This window comes from Porites lutea, chromosome 3 (genome assembly GCF_958299795.1).
Source record: "Porites lutea chromosome 3, jaPorLute2.1, whole genome shotgun sequence".
In the NCBI taxonomy this organism is placed as follows: Eukaryota; Metazoa; Cnidaria; class Anthozoa; order Scleractinia; family Poritidae; genus Porites; species Porites lutea.
This window is the reverse complement of record NC_133203.1, coordinates 37,250,909-37,267,383: the sequence shown is the minus strand read 5'-3', so window position 1 is coordinate 37,267,383 and position 16,475 is coordinate 37,250,909. Positions and strand designations below refer to the sequence as shown.

At 40.8% G+C, this 16,475-nt stretch overlaps 2 protein-coding genes across 2 annotated transcripts; one reads left to right on the top strand and one right to left on the bottom strand.

The window, feature by feature from the left end:
- Positions 1 to 469: 469 nt before the first annotated feature.
- LOC140931062 (uncharacterized) lies at positions 470 to 5,476 on the bottom strand. Its single transcript, XM_073380801.1, has 2 exons — positions 4,943 to 5,476; positions 470 to 2,056 (listed from the first exon to the last, which is right to left on the bottom strand). Exons 1-2 carry the CDS (start codon positions 5,311 to 5,313, stop codon positions 1,786 to 1,788), a joined length of 642 nt encoding a protein of 213 aa, XP_073236902.1. The 5' UTR covers positions 5,314 to 5,476; the 3' UTR covers positions 470 to 1,785.
- Positions 5,477 to 5,863: 387 nt separating this feature from the next.
- Positions 5,864 to 15,770, top strand: LOC140931061 (uncharacterized). Its single transcript, XM_073380800.1, has 7 exons — positions 5,864 to 6,088; positions 7,727 to 10,635; positions 11,079 to 11,391; positions 11,677 to 12,243; positions 13,091 to 13,690; positions 14,290 to 15,009; positions 15,379 to 15,770. Exons 1-7 carry the CDS (start codon positions 6,070 to 6,072, stop codon positions 15,513 to 15,515), a joined length of 5,265 nt encoding a protein of 1,754 aa, XP_073236901.1. The 5' UTR covers positions 5,864 to 6,069; the 3' UTR covers positions 15,516 to 15,770.
- Positions 15,771 to 16,475: the final 705 nt, after the last annotated feature.

Genomic DNA, 16,475 nt, shown 5'->3' with positions numbered 1-16,475 from the left:
CTTTGCCGTTACTGGACAATTACGTTGAAGCTGAAGTTTCCTAGTTTCACGTTTTCTGGAAGACATAAACGTAAACAAATGAAGACAAATTTTTATTTCTCTTTCTGAACTTTGCCGGATATGGTTCTTAGGAATTAGAGTCCATTAGAGGTCACCTACATTTGACAATTGATCGAGACTGAATAATCGCGATTAAGTATGATCGAACGTGAAATCTTTTTTAAGTTCATAATCAACTCTGATTGTGATGTTTCGTTGAAACGTCAATCCCCGTCACTAATACAAGTGCCGCATCTTAAAGCCGTTCGCGCTATAATTCTGATCACAAAACCACGGCCATTTCTTAGGACTGCCCAAATTTATTTCGTAAATACATCACCCATTCACATTGTACGAAGAACGATCCATCCTCATTTTAAATATCTTAGGCATGGTTGCCAACTTCGTTTCCCTCAAATATTTATCGCAAGGCTATTTATTTAATTACAAATCCTGTACAGTATTTTTGTATTATTGTACATTAATAAGTTGTATATCACCTGCACTGTCAATCTGCTGAAGAATGAATTCTTTACACATGACCGTAATACTTAAAGGGGAAACACCCATGCCATTCTTTTTTTTTCTGTTCAATTCAGTAACTATTCTCAGCACATCCTTCAGGGTAAATGTGAGAAGAGCATGGAGATCAAATGTATCCTAGGTCTGCTGCGACGTCTCTTAAAGCGGAAGATCTACTTTAGTAAGAATGAGGTCTTTCTTATTAATTGTGAGTAGAGGGAGAGAGATCTTTCAGTAGAGCCTTGCAGTCCGAGATTGATGTACAAGTGGGCCTTACAACACAAACATATATATTTAAATACATAATAACTACAACTTATAATAATCACAGATATAATAGAACCTCTATGAACACTAGAAGAAAAATAAACAATTAACTATTATTAAACAATTTTTAAAAATAGGATTATTAAGAAATGTAGGTATAATCGTTGTCTTTATACTGTCCATCAAGAGTATTAAAATGATTCTCTCTAAAAGTCTGTCTTGATTGTACTGTTCTTTACGGAGTTACGGTAACCGCTGTGATAGTGCAAGAGTGCAGTTTGTTTCCCAACTTTCAAAATCAGTTATTTAGTGAAGACATCTTGTAATATCAGTATGATGTTATTGTTCACGTCCCCGGGGTTCACGTATCCTTCTCGAAGACCTAACATATGGGTTGTCAGTAAAATGCAGGGTCGGGGCCTATCTTTTTTGTAAAAGAATGCTGTTTTAACCCTAACCCTAAAACTGCATTCTTTAAAAAAGATAGGTGCCAACGCCGCGTTTTACTGACAACGCAACATTTGCCCATTTCATTTGACCTACATCTCTATATACGGGAAAAGCAACTTTCTTTAACACGATTAGATAACATGTAACGAAGATATACTTTCAAAGCATTTGTAGATTTGAAGAATTGAGCCGACCATACGATTTTGTGGTTCAATTTCATCCTTGCTTTAAACTTTATTTCCCTTACTTAAAACTTCTTACCTGAAAACAAAGGAAAACAAAATTTAAAGCAAGAACAGAATTGAACCGCAACAGATAAAATCTCAAAAGTGCAATTATTTATCCATTCAAGTTCAAATCTCTTCTGACACACTTCACCTTACTAAGTTAATTTAGAATTCACACAGTGTTTTTATAAAATTCATCATAAGCGTTAAAACTCCTAAGATTATTTTGAAACACTAAAAATTCATTTACAGTGCTTGAAAATTATTGAACAATTAAATATCAGTCATCTCGAATGAGGTTAATTTCTTTGTCCGTCCTCGTCGAAAATTTGAGACCATTATACTCAAGTATTTTTTCCTTGACTATTTTTACTCTTTCCTTCAGATCCAATACGTCAATAACCGTGTAAGGAATGGCGTTGTCACGTAGGATCGTTTCCATCTTGTCAGTGTAGTCCAGTAACTCGTCCATCTTCGGAACGAGGCGAATATTGTCGGTCTGTACGCATTCTGGAAAGGGTCGCACCACGAAAACTAGCGAGTTCTTATATCTGTATGACGAAGAAACAATGTAGAAATAAGCTCTTCACAACAGCAAAAGCCAGTCTAAATACAATTAATATTTTAACCCATTAAAAAGCTGAAAGTCTTTTCGAATTTGACTGGCTGGTGAGAAAACAGAAGCGCAGCAAAACGTCGAAGTACAATGGAACCTGGTTGATACGGACACCAAGGGGACATGCAGTGGTGTCCGTATTAAGCAGACTGTCAGAAAAAACCTAGCCTGCGAAAACAGCCGTTTCTCCTGGCTCTTCGCTGCTGAAGACGTTTCGCGGACGTTTCTCCCCGCGAAACGTCCACAGCGGCGAAGAGCGAGGAGAAACGGCTGTTTTCGCAGGCTAAAAAAACCGTCACGGACGCATGTTTCATCAATTTTAAGACTAACGCAGGCGTGTTTACCAGAAAACGTTGTTTGATTTCTTAGCAGTAACTGTGAAGCCCCGCGCAAACGAATGCAACACAGCTGGGCAACAACTCCCAACACTGTTGGATGTTACATGTTGCGTCCCGTTGTGCACCCTGTTGTATGTTGTTGCGCAAAGTTTGAAACCGGTCAAACTTTTGAGCAAACAACTCCCAACATTTCTTTTGCTCGCTAATCGCCGAAGCGTAGCGCAACAATGTTGGATACGTTTACTCAGCTTGAGGTCACGCACGCGGCGCATTACACATGGTCTCCTTGGAGTTTACAAAGTTTTATGGGTTGTATCCTTTCCACGACCCACTGCAGGTCCCATTAATGTTGGGAGTTGTTGCATCTGTTTGCACGTAGCTTAACAAGTTCATCCTTAAGAACATATCATAGTCTCATATTAAAACTTCCTTTCAAGGATTTTTCTTGAAATCCAACAATGAAATCCGTGACTTTACTTTGTACTGACGGTTTTAGTTTGCAACTTTGCCGGGTGGAATGAACATTAGACAGAACGTTTGAAAGGTCATTCAATGTTTCAGTTAGGTTTTCAATGATAATACATTAAGTCATAGACAGTGCGCGGATCAGAACCAGCGTCCGTAGAGAGAGGTTGGCGAAATATGAGAATTTGTTACTCGGGACACAGAAAAAAGCCCGTATTAACCGGTGTCCGTATAAAGCGAGTTAATTTTAGAGAAAATATATGAGGTTTCCGTCGGGAAAAACGAAACTGTTCCAATGTAGTACTTTTCCTTGAAACGTAGCTCAAAGCTCTTCCACGGCAGCCGCGACTGATGAACAATTCTTTCCTAAATAGTCAACATTGTTCCAGACAGTCGCAATGGAACATACTTTTTTAGTTTGTCGGTGCTTTTTTAAGCAATCGATGTGGACTACAGCAGAGGGCCATTTCCTAAAAGCCCCAAGCCTCTGTTTCAGGGCGAGGCTAGGTGCGAAGTCCGAATGATGTGAAAATGATTTGTTATTCTCTCGCAAAGAAAACTCACGTTCTCAAGAAGGCTTTTACGCTTAGCCTCTTTTGAAAGTGAAAATTTTACGAACTCGGAATTGGCCTATTCACACGGAAGAATGTTCAGCCTGTTCATTAACAATGTCAATGTCAATGCTACATGAGAAAATAAAAAATGCAATCCGACTTTGACAAAATGCCGAATGACGTCCATGATTTCCGTCAGAACAACAGTAGCATAAGAAATGTTGACGAGACATACCTAACCTTGCTCTAATTTTTGATGTATTAGAATTCATACTTGGCTCCGAGGCTTGGGGGAATAAAACAAAAGAAATGTGTTATTCATTGTTGAGCCTCAAGATGATTTCTTTGGGTTTATTCCCGCAAGCCTCGCAGCCAAGAATGAATTTTAATATATCGAAATTGGTTTATTCAGCCAAACGCCACGCCACTCAACTTTAAACATGAAAAATTAGTAATGTAGACAACCAGTGCAAGACCATGGCAAGTCGGTTTACACTGCATAACTGATCTAGACGAAGCACATCTGAGAAGTAGTCTCAATATTTTGACTATTTTGGTTTAACCAAGGAGGCTGTCGCAAGACCAGAATTCGTTTAGATCTCATGGTCAGCACTATTAGTGTTACTAAATTTAAAATGTAAAATAAACATGCCTAGTTTTACATCTAGCCAGAATAAACTGAGGAAACACGAAACTGCAACAATTTCACTTCACAACAAGAGATCTTGGTCGCTTCTTGACAAACAGTAATCGGACATATATTTTTGGAGAGAAGGACAGGGAATATACAACCTCTCTCAATGTTGTTTTTGCTTTCTCTTAAAATCGTCGCTCACCCCGTCCGTCACTCAATTTGAGTGGCGCAAATTTTCACCGAGTTTCGCGAGCGTTTGTCAGGCATTTTTTTAAGTATACAGTACAAAAAAAGTTGTAGGTTCTAAACATGACAATTAACAGAAACTTGCGATCACTATTACGAATGTTTTGCCAGTAACAATAGAGAGAACAGTCAAGCAAGTTTTTGTTTTGGATTTTCCGGTTCGTTTGAGTTTCCGTTTCAAAAAATTGTTGTACAGATTGGAATATACAATCATACAGACACTAGCCTTGATTCACAGTGATATGTTACCGCAGGGCGCTCGTAGATGTTGCTGATAGTGGGGCAAGTTTTCTTCAACCTTAAATTCTTTTCTTAAATTTTGATCCTTGTCGCTAATTTTGACTCGGTTTTTAAGCACACTCTAAGACCGCGTTGGCACGCGTCCGGATAAATTTCGGATCCGTGCAAGTTTGGACGGGGTCTTTTAACAGGATTAAAAGACTGTGTTTTTTCTCTCTCGCTACATCTGTAAGTGGCGAATAGTTTTGGTTTGGGGGAAGTACAATTCATTTTAAGCATACTGTAGGCTATAATTAGTTTAGTTTCGCCTGAGAGAAATCAAGAAAAAAACTAAACCGACTCACCTGTTTATGCATTCTTGTGAAGACGGCAAATTTAAGAGTCTTTTCATGCTATCTTTGCCGAGGTAAACCAATGCATAAACCAAAGGATCTATTCCCCTGTCCGCTATGTACGATCTTCCAACCTTTGAATTTCGCTTTTCAGCTTCACACTGTGCTTCTAATATCTTTTTTTGTAGCTCTTCGAACTTAGCAGGGTTAATCCTCGGATCAAAGTCTTCTCGTCGTAGATTTAAATCCTTGATGACTTTTCTCGCTACTTCACCCTGCTTATGAATATTCGGCAATTCCTTTCCCACTTCATCTACCAACGTAGTTTTACCGACACTATGAGCTCCACAGATAAACACACGGAGCATTTTTGCACGGAACATATATATGTTTTTTTTTCAAATGGTCCGTCGAACGCGTCGCTATGGTCTTCTCGAACAATATCGATCCCTAAAACGAAACAACGTATTAAAAATCTCTCGTGTGTTGCTCAGCCGTTTCTTGGATATCCACCTGACAAAGTTCGACAAGAAAATAGTTTCCTATTCAAAACCCTTCAAAACTCCAAAGCGAAAACTCTTTTCACAAGCAAACTCCGTGAAGGATTACGTTGGGGTTTTAACTTGACGCTTGAGTAAGTCGATGAAATGACACAAAGCTCGTAAAATATGCAAAAACAAATTTGTTTGCCTTTAAACTTCACACCCACCTAGAGGGGACTTCTGGATAATCAACAATATGATTTTAGAATCTTCAAAGCGGAATACATTAACTTAGAGCAAAACATGTATTTACAGCCAAAGTTTTTTAAAAGAATTAACTCAAAGTATTGTAATAACACTTGCACTGAATGAGTGATGCAACATCCCCAGTCCACCCCTCCATCGGAGTTAAACCATCATGTGATTTCGGGGAAATTACCTGAGCCAAGAGACAAATTCTGAGAAGAAAAACAAGAAAAATCTCGTCCGAATCTTGTCAATCTTTTCTTGAAGTAAAAACAGCATTGCTGCACGAATAAATTTCTCTTCGGCGCCGTGCTAAAATTTTATGTGGCTTCCTCTCATCAGTTAACGAAGAACAAACAAGGATCCATTAACTTCCGCCTTGAGAATACGACAGCAGAACGGGAACTATTGATGTCAACATCCTTTTCAGGTAACAATGTATACCGAAATCGGTTTGAAGGATAGTTTGTTAGGTACTTATTGGAGAGGTTCCTTCCTCTGTTTGCTAAACCTAATTCCTACTATACGAATCATACCACAGGCAAAGCATACTCTACTTTAATTTGAAGCAAACGACTCCCATAGAATTTGAGCCGCCCGTGGTAATTCAGGAAAATTACTATAACCTGCTTTCACGTAAGACTTCGATCCAGCAACTTCATGTATGTGTTTTTTTTTTTCTTGCGGAGACACAGGCACTCATCAACAACTCTATGAAAGCATGCAGTCAAACTATTATGAATGTTAATTGCTTAAAAAACGAATAAATCATATTTGACTTTTTACTTTTTGTACGATCGAAACCTTTTCAGTTATCAAAAAAGTGTTAGAGAAAGTCAAGCTTTAAAGAGGCCTTGGCTTTCTTGGTATTTCTATCTGTTCTCTCGCTTACGAACTGTCTACACTGGGGTATTAAAGCTCTACGTTTACTTGGGTACAGAACACACTAAAACCAAGAACCACGACCGATCACTCAAAGCCGGTAACAACACAGAATCATAGAAGTGATGCTTAAAATTTTCCAGTACACATCAAATTTTCGAAAATTTGCTAAATATGCGATGTATGATAATATCAAACCAGACTGGAATTGCAGCATTGAAAACACACTTTGTATAGTGCAAATGCTCGAATTAGCGACTCGAGGGAGGAGGCACTAATGCCTCGCGAGCAGATCAGGTTTCTCTCTTGCATGGCTTTTAGCGTTTACGAAGTCGTTCGCGTACCTAGTCAGTCGCCTACGTAGTTGGTTCGTTTTTTCGCCACGGGAAGCAAACAAACCAACTATGAGACTGACAAGCGACGCGAACGACTTCGTAAACGCTAATGCAATGCAAGAAAAAACCTCAGCTCCCAGGGTAAGAAAGAGGTCTTCGTCTCCTGTCTCAGAGGGTACTCTCAATTAAACACAAACTCTCACGGTAAACCAGAACATATTTGTGAGACGAAAATTCTCTTAAAAATCCTGTTTCCTGTTAGTTCCTCTTGGTTGTAGTCCCTGTGAAGTGCCTTTCCAGGCCTCCTCGGACAAAGCATTTCGGTGACGTATCCACGAGGAACGAACGGAGGGACCAGTATTTAGTTCTTATACCTCCACAGTTTAATAAGTTTACAGAATTTGAAACGAATAATGTAGAAAATAAAGAAAAAGGGGGAAAATAGTAGAACTAATACTGAGCACTAATAGTTGAAAAAATATATATATATTCTTAATTTAGTGGACACAAAAGGAGAAATGTGAATGCTAGCAATAAAATTTAAGCTGGTTCCACGGCACTAAATATAAAAAAAAGCAGCCATCTTTGTTAGACATTGGCCAAACTTTGCCTAGCGAATAAGCAAGGTAAATTGAGCCACTTTTTTTAATGGGAGATGGTTTGGGCAGCATGGCTAATTGGATATTTTTAGCCTCAAGGGCGCTGTTTTGAAGGCGGTCTTCTTTCCACCATTATGGTATGACTTTTCTTACCACATGCCACTTAAACTTGCAATTGTTCTGTGTTAACATTTCTGATAACGATTTAAATAAAGGAAGATTTACTGTCTACAATTTTTTTAACCCCAACAGGCGCTTTGAAACCACAAATGGGATTCAAAGAGATCCAAGATGACGGAAAAGGTCGCCCCTTGATTTATTTTGGAAGAAAGGAAGCAGGTTTGCAGTCGGATAAAGTCAAGGTGAAAACTATAGCAGTTGACATAACAAGACGAGACGATAAAAACTATGAATGGAAGGACTTTAAGGTCGAAGTCAGGGACGGTTCTCTCAACAGCATGTGCCCTCTGTATCGCGATTACGATCCAGTAAATTTTCTTATGGTTCATTTTAGTCCTGCCGCCCCCTTTGATGCAATAATGATGTTTCTAAAGGATGGAGTCATCCTAAGATTCAAGAATTCTGCCCAAGAACGTTACGTATTCTTTGGCCATAGTGCGAGTCAGCTCAGAGAAAGAACTTGTGTTCTATATAATGAGAAACAAGGCAGCGTTGAAGAAATTTTAGCCCATTTCGGTGAATTTGACAAGATTCAAGATGTTGCCAAGAGAGCAGCTAGAATAGGATTGCTTTTCTCAACGGCGAAGGTTGCCTGTTGCGTTCCAGAAGAAAACATAAGTGTCGTGGCTGATGTTGAACGAGACAAGTACAACTTCACGGATGGGTGTGGCTTTATTTCCACAGAGTGCGCACAGCAGGTTACCCATAAATTAGATATTGAGAATGTGTATGAGGGCATTAAAAGACCTCAGATACCGTCTGTGTTCCAGATTCGCATTAAGGGCTGCAAAGGGGTGTTGTGTCACAATCCTACTTTGGAAGAAGGACTGCAAATCCGTCCTTCAATGGAGAAGTTCACATGGAAACGTAGGGGACCACATCCCCTTGGGATTGTAGACAAGGGATTTTCAAGGCCAAACGAATTTGGCTCGTTAAATAAACAGTATATATTGCTCTTGTCGGCTCTTGGTATTCCGGATAACGTTTTTCTGCAAAAACAAGAGCAGTACTTCAAGGAACTTAAATATATCACAACAAAGCCTGATGTGGCCGTTAAGTATTTATGCGTAAGTGGAGAATTTGAGCTGGCAGAGCAGCTCTTGAAGACTGGTCAAATAAATGAGAAGATAAAGAAATCGCTTGAGCATTTTCGCAATCGAGTGCGTGAGCCCCAGCAATCCAAATCAAATCCTTTGCATAAGGCTGGAAAGTCTGCTGCTCTAAAGCTGAAGATTTCCATTGAGCAGTCTAGAAATGTTTATGGTGTATGTGATCCGTCAGGCACACTGAAACCCAAGACGGTTTTCTTCCAGCCAACAATTCGAGGCAGCCCCATCATTCTTAATGACATGAAAGTGGTGGTTGCCAAAAATCCCTGTTACCATCCAGGAGACATCAGAGTTTTGCAATGTACTGACGTTCCTGAATGTCACCATCTGGTGGACTGTATTGTTTTTCCAACTCAGGGAAGGAGGCCTCATGCTGATGAAATTGCTGGAAGTGATCTCGACGGTGACAAGTTCTTCGTTTGTTGGGACAACGATCTTGTTCCGAAGAGGGACATGAGCCCTTGTCAATATCCAGCAGCGAAGCCGTTCAAACGAAGTAGTCCCTCAAGGGAGGACTTCCTAAAATACTTTGCGAGGTATAACAACGCCACCGTGGGCAAACTTGATAATCTGTTTGATAGGTGGGCTGATTCAAAAGGTATCAATTCAACAGAATGCAAGGCGGTTGCGGCTCTTTTTTCGCGTGCCATCGACGCGGCCAAGACAGGCGAGAGAGTTCGTATCCCCCTAAGTATTGGCGACGCACCACTCAAGAATGACAACATGGAAAAGTTCGTTTGGCAGAAGCTCTACCAACGTGCAAAGTTATTTGAGAATGAGCAAATCACGGAAAATACGATTCTTGGAAAAGTGGAAAATTTTGAGGAAGAGGACATGCTAAACGTTATTTGTAACCAAGAATCTCGCCTCGGTGAATACCGACTGTTTAGATTTTTGTACAAATGGTGCCATCAAGCCCACAAAGAAAAGGACATTTCTAATTACATCTCGCACATCGACTTTACCAAGTTCAGCGAGGAGCAGCGCAGATTGTTGCCAGCAGATATCCCGCGTGTTGAACTGAAGTCTCTTCTTCAACCTCTTTATCAGTCTAGAATTCTTTCAAGGGATGACATTGAGGTCTTTAAGCTTGAACACAGTTATGAGAGGCGCTGGAATCTGGTATACAGAGCAGAGGATGGCGACATATCCTGGAACGTCCTTAACAATGTCCTCAACTCTCCTTTGGAAAAATTACTCGTGTTTGACTTTCTACTGGGAGGAATACAGTGGGTAATTTCCTTAACCCTGTGTGTACCTTTAGCATCTTCTGAAGTACTAACCTTAAGCGACGAAGATGGAACCTCTCAGGCATTTGTCTCAGTAAACGTTCACTCAGGAGAAAGACATGTTTTAGAGCTAAAGGGAGGCTACAGTTTCGCTTTGGAAGGAAAACGACTTGACATTTACACCGGGAAGAAGCAAAATACATTCATCTGTCTCCGTGAAGATGAAAATGACCATGTGCCCATCATGAGTGTTGCCCTTGACCGATTCAAGTCAAACCTACCACGTAATTATGAAACACGTCTCCGAAGAGAGAAGTTTCTCCAGATGGAGATTTTCTGCGTGTATAACAATTTTGATCCCGGGCAAAAGATACGGAAGTTATTATCTCCGCATTCTGCTTGGGATTCCAATTCCGCTTCAGATGATTCGAGCCTGAAAGTCAACTCTGGAGGCGAAGAAAAACACAGCGAGTTTGTCGCCAGGAAAGGTGATTTCCCAGATCTCCACTGTGATCCTGACGAACTGGTTAGCGATTTGGAGAAAGTCTTTCTGGAACTACATAAATTGTTGGAGAAAAGCCAGCTAAAAAGTAGTGATCTGGATGAAGTTCACGACCAAATGATGTCCTTAGTTGATGAGAAGGTAAATCTGCAGTTGCTTTAAATAGTAAGAAAGTCATTGCTACCTAATTATTGATTTATAGAGTATGATGATATCACTGAGTACCAGACAGATCATCCACGGATCCTGTTAGACGAATATCTGGCCTTAGCGGAATCCGTTGCCAGGAGTATTCCTGGTTAGCCAGTTATCTTTGTGTGCACCTAATTCAATAATGATTGTTTTGGGCATCAAGCAATTGCACAATCGGAAGCTATTGTTCGGTGGTCGATCAAGCAAATCATTGTAATGAGTTCCTTATGCCCAAATGCCCAATTGCCACTGACCCATTGCCACAGCAATCTTTGTTGAATTAGGTAATCATGCAACTTTGATCACACAGGTGTTTAAAAACCAGTAAGTGCTAAGCGATGTTCTCAAAATCATTGTCAGTCGTTTCACTTGTCCCCTTTTCGTTTTGTTAGGAAAAGCACCAGATAGCATGCCATTTGGAGTCAGTTCTGTGGCGGTCTAGCGTAAGCATATCATTTAAGAAAACCGATCATTACAAGAATTTGCTGATATGCCTTTTAAACGGACTGCAGGAAATCAATGTCGATGTTGTCCTTGGGGAGACCGTACTCATAACACTTGTTGGGCGTGTAAGACGATACTTGGAGTCCCTGTGGAAGAGAGATGTTAGGTTTACTGTGGACCAAATGTACGAGATCTCAGATGCGATTATTCTTGGAAATGATTACAACACTGGATGTCGTATCACTCAAGTGATTCGTGAAGGTATATTGCTTTAAAAAGAGTGAGTGACTATTAAGGACGTGTCGGAAGTATCCCATATCCATACTTTCTCTTCTTTACTCGGCCTACCTCACTTGCGCTCTCAAAGCCCTCTATCTTCATTTCGGCTCACCTCATTATGGGCAAGGATTGACCCAAAATTGATCTGGCTTTGTTATGTTCTTTGATTACGTTCCCCTACCATGCCTCTACGAATAAAATACTACCTAAATAGTAGCAAAACAACTGGGTAAACAAGACTATGTAACTGGTCAACGTCTCTTTCAGGTGATTTTCCGCTGGATGGTTTCATATGTCATCCAAATGCTTTGCCGTACTTCCTTCACTGGATCTCTCTTACAACTCTTGAGTCTCTAGCAGAGATTAAGCAGGCGGTCCTATCGTCTCAGAAAATGCACCCACGAGACTTTGTCAAGGCCGAAGCTTTGCCATCCAGTGAGGAGGGACTGTCTTTCACAATGTTGATTACAGCTGGAGGCCCCTTCTTCCGCCCAACAGATGGGGTAGCTCTGAGTCGATCAGGTGTCTCCAATCGTGAATTCGTAGGCGAAATAACGGAAATCAATGGAAGTTTCTTGTCTGTTACTGTAGTATGGCCATTGAATGTAGACGAAGGGTCAACGAAGGACATTGGCATTGGTACTTGGTGCCTACATAAGTTTCCAAGTCTGGTAGGATACAAGCGCACTACCTCTGCTCTCAAAGCATTTCAGGATATGACCTCATGCGGACAAAGTGTCTATGAAGCAATTGTTGGCACCTTTTGTATAAGCGCCCCTGCAAGTCCAACAGCACATGACGAGAGTGAAAATGTTGAGGAAGGAGTGCAAGAAGGTAACTGTTATAAGAACTTTCTTCTGTTTATCTTGGTTTACATACTATATATACCATACCTTCTTTGATGCCAACACTCCAAACACCGAGCACGGCCGTCGGTTGAGTTTTATCTAGATCAGAGGGGCTCTGTCACGAGGATAGTGCTGTTTTAAGCCAATTCTGTGCTGAAGTCATTGCTGTCCTTAGTGCTTTTACCCACATATGCTCCTGGAGAGCTATGTAGTTGATATGAAGCAATTCTCATCAGGGAGCACTTAATAAACCATGATAATTCATTGTGGTGATTTTTACCGGAATGGCATTGAGACTTAAAAAAGTTGGCCCAACTTTTTCGAGTTTCAATCCATGTCCATCCTCCCCATGCATCCGTTCCAACAGACAACAGGAAACAGTTTCAGTACCTAAATATAGTCTTAAATAATTAATTGATTAATCGATTAATTAATTATATTTGGATTTCAACTGATGTATTTATAATAATTGATGCGAATGCACGTTTTAGCTTTTTTAAATGACAGAGCCCCTTTAACAGCATAAGAGCGATGAATATGCACAACATAATTCGAGACTATGTAATTTTACGTAACCTCTGTTCCCTGCCGATATAACATACGACGTTTTGTAGGTAAAACACGAGAACTATGTAGTGAATGTAACAGATTTTTGCAATGTACCCAATGTATATTTTGGATATTTTTCGGTAACCTAAAACGAGTTGTTTTAAGAGGAATACAGCAGAGCTCAGCATGTGGAGGCGGAGCCGATTTTGTGTAACTTATCTCCTAATCACCAGGTTTATTTAAGAGCGAGTCAACATTCAGCCGCTTTCCATTCTTCCTTTTAGCTTCAAATGGGATGCCTGGCTTACGAGCAGATAAGGTTGTATCATTGTTGTCCAGTACTTTTGAGAGGTGGGCCTCAGGCAATGAAAGCCAAAATATTGCAGTCCAAGAAGCAACTAGTGATGAGTCGGCAATAACTCTTATCCAGGGTCCCCCTGGCTCTGGCAAGACCGTCACATCTGCAGAGATCGTGCGCCGCTGGCTCTTAAGCAGCGACGATCAGGTCCTTCTCGTAGCTGAGACAAATGAGGGCGTCGACAATCTTTTGAAGAAGCTTTTAGACCATGGCATACAGAAAGAAAACATTCTTCGTTTTGGAAGCTCAGGATGGAAAGTGGCCAAAGAACTTGAGGAGCTGACCTTCGAATCCAGGTACCGGGAACAAGTTTCTGACAAGAAGGATCGAAAAAGAATCGACAAAAAGATTGCAAAAAAGATTATAGAGAATTCCAAGGTTCTTTGCACTACCTGTATCAGCGCAGGGTCGGCGCTGCTTGACGGGATTGTGTTTCGAAGAGTCTTGATCGATGAGGCGTCTCAGGCTACTGAGCCTGCCATCTTGGTGTCTCTCTCGCATGGCTGTCAAAAAGCTGTCTTAGTTGGTAGGTTCCACTCTATTTGATGAAATTGTCTGTTGCTAATCTTCGGCTTCTTTTTCGGTAATCATTTAATGACTGTTCCAAACCTGGACTGTTTAACCTTTTTTTTATCCAAACTGTCAGATATCAGTACACTTGAAGCTACTTGAAGCAACGTCGTGCAAGCGAAAATAATCAACCTAGAGCTACTGACTAAAGTATTTAACGCTCACTTGAAGTAGGAGACCACCTTACCAGTTATCTTCCTTACTGGAAGCTTTTTTTAGCGCCAAACGTGCAATCCGCCCTCTGGATTTGGTTTTCGGTTTTTCCAAGTCCAACTTGGAACTGTTTCTCCTCCTGCCCTTAAGGATTCCTAACGTTGTTATGCTTATTGAATCAATTGTTTCACGTATTTGCTTGGGCCCATTAGCCTTTGCGCTATAATGTAATATTTACTGTAACATGTATACTAGCTCTGATTTCCTTCTTTTTTTAGTCCCTATTCTTATTGAACTTATGTAGTATTTTTGAATAAGTGTGAATAAACTGAACTTGAACTTGAATAAACTAGAAATGCATTCCAAAGAAAACTGACGCACTCTACTGCATTTTCTTTCTAGGAGATGATCAGCAATTACCTCCCATGGTGCTAAGCGAGCTTGCCAAGGGTCCTGGTCTACTTTCAGAGCCCATGTTCTCTCGGTTACGAAAAGCAGGATTTCCAGTGCGCATGCTTGAGATACAGTACAGAATGCATCCATCCATAGCCTCTTTTCCTTCAACACAATTTTATGACGGAAGGCTTCGCAGTGGTGTGTCTGAAGAACAAAGAAAAGCTCCTGCAGGATTCGCTTGGCCAAATGTCAAGAAGCCTGTTGCTTTTCTTACCACGCCGAATTCTGCACAGGAGATCAGCAAGGCGTCGTCAAAATTGAATGATTTTGAAGCCGGGAAGGTCGGTCAAGTGATTCAGGATCTTCTGGCTGCAGGCGACGTGACTGATAATGAGATCGGAATTATCACACCATACAAAGCACAGCTGAAGCTTATCACAGATAAAATGAAAGGGCTTGCAAACGTTTCGGTTAGAACCGTAGACGGGTTCCAGGGACAAGAACGTGACCTAATTGTCTTCTCCGCGGTTCGGTGCAACGAACACGGATTTGTCGGTTTCCTTGACGACGCCAAGCGAATGAATGTTCTTCTGACGCGCGCGCGCAAAGGATTGATAGTCATTGGAAACAAACAGACTTTACAAAAGTGTGAGCTGTGGAATGATTGGATTCAGTGGGTAGAGAAGAATAAGCTTGAAAGTGAATGTACTCCAGATTGCGCCACAGGTAAATAAGCACTAGCTTGGTGGTTTTCAACTGTTCGTGGTATAATGAGAGCTGACCAGGGGAAAGCACTTTTAAGAAGGACTTATTTGAGAGGTTACATGTTAGTATCTCAGACAGAAACTGAATGGATTTAGAACCACCTTGAAAACAACATATGACTTACAAAATAAAGCAGTCCTCAGTGGTTTTCATTGATTGATCATACAAATGGACTTTATCTACAGACTTGTTAGTTGTAACAAAATAAAACCACATTACAGGCGAGTTAACGTTTTCCCGTGGGAGAAACACTTTCGGGAGATTTCTGCCTTGGTTCGAAGGTTGAAAAAGATCTTTTAATTTGATTTTTCCCCTTTTTCTTAATTCCAGAAAAAGAAATACCGGTGGGTAGCTCTGCAGAAAGAAGAGGCAGAGGTCGCGTTTTCTCACAAAGAGGACAGGAAAGAGGTCAACGCGGACGGAGAGGTGGCCGGGGGGGAGTAGCTCGCAACAGCCGGCGAACATGAGCTACAAAAGAAAATGAGACATGGTGTTTGTAACGAGATCTTGCTGTTAACTCAAACTTCACGTTCTATGTTCTAAACAGCATAGGCAAGGGCATCACAAAATGGCGTCTATTGTCCAACTTGAGGTTGATACTGGGTCGTTAAAGTGTTCTATAGCTTTGTAGGACAGGTGGCATATGCTACCGCTTCGTTTGTTGGCTATCAGAGAGTGGCACAAGAGATTGTAACATATTCAAATGGTTGCTGTCCACAGCCTAGGTGTGGACAGTGGCACATTCACATGCATTGAAGGCAGTGCACAGCTTCATGCCTGAGGGTTGGGAGGGTGGGTCGCTGACCGCTCTCAAAGATGTTTTTAGACAAACGGGCACAATAGGAAGAATTGCAGTAATATATACAACGCCAGTAATTGTGGGATATCTATTGTTATGAAAATATTCTTGTTTTATTTCCGGTACTGAAAATAGGGTCAAAATTCGTCCGCCAAAATAGTCTTACATGCAACTGGACAAAGAATCCGTTCAGTCCCAGGTTAAATCTTAAAATGCCAGCTAGCAAGAGGCATAATCGGGAATCGAGGTAGAGCCAGCTTACAATGTAAACTGGCAAAGATGTCTATGGAACTCATGGTACACTGAGAAAGTCATTTTACAAAAATCGCGCGCATATTGTACTGTAACAATGGCTCACGCAAAAAAAGACTGAAGATTTGGAATATAGGAATTGGATTTGGAATTTTTTTAATCTTCTGGTCGATGCAGCAGATGCAGTCGTAAAAGGAAAACTAAACGGTGTAAATACGTTGATGTTTACGCACAAACAAAGGCACTTTAGCGTAGATAGCTAAAATGAAACACGCTGCCCGTTTTGGATCTGAGAGTACAGGTAGATCAAGGTCGGTAAAGAAATTTAAGCGAACGCTGTTCATGAAAACCATAGCAAACAGTATAATGCCTTATA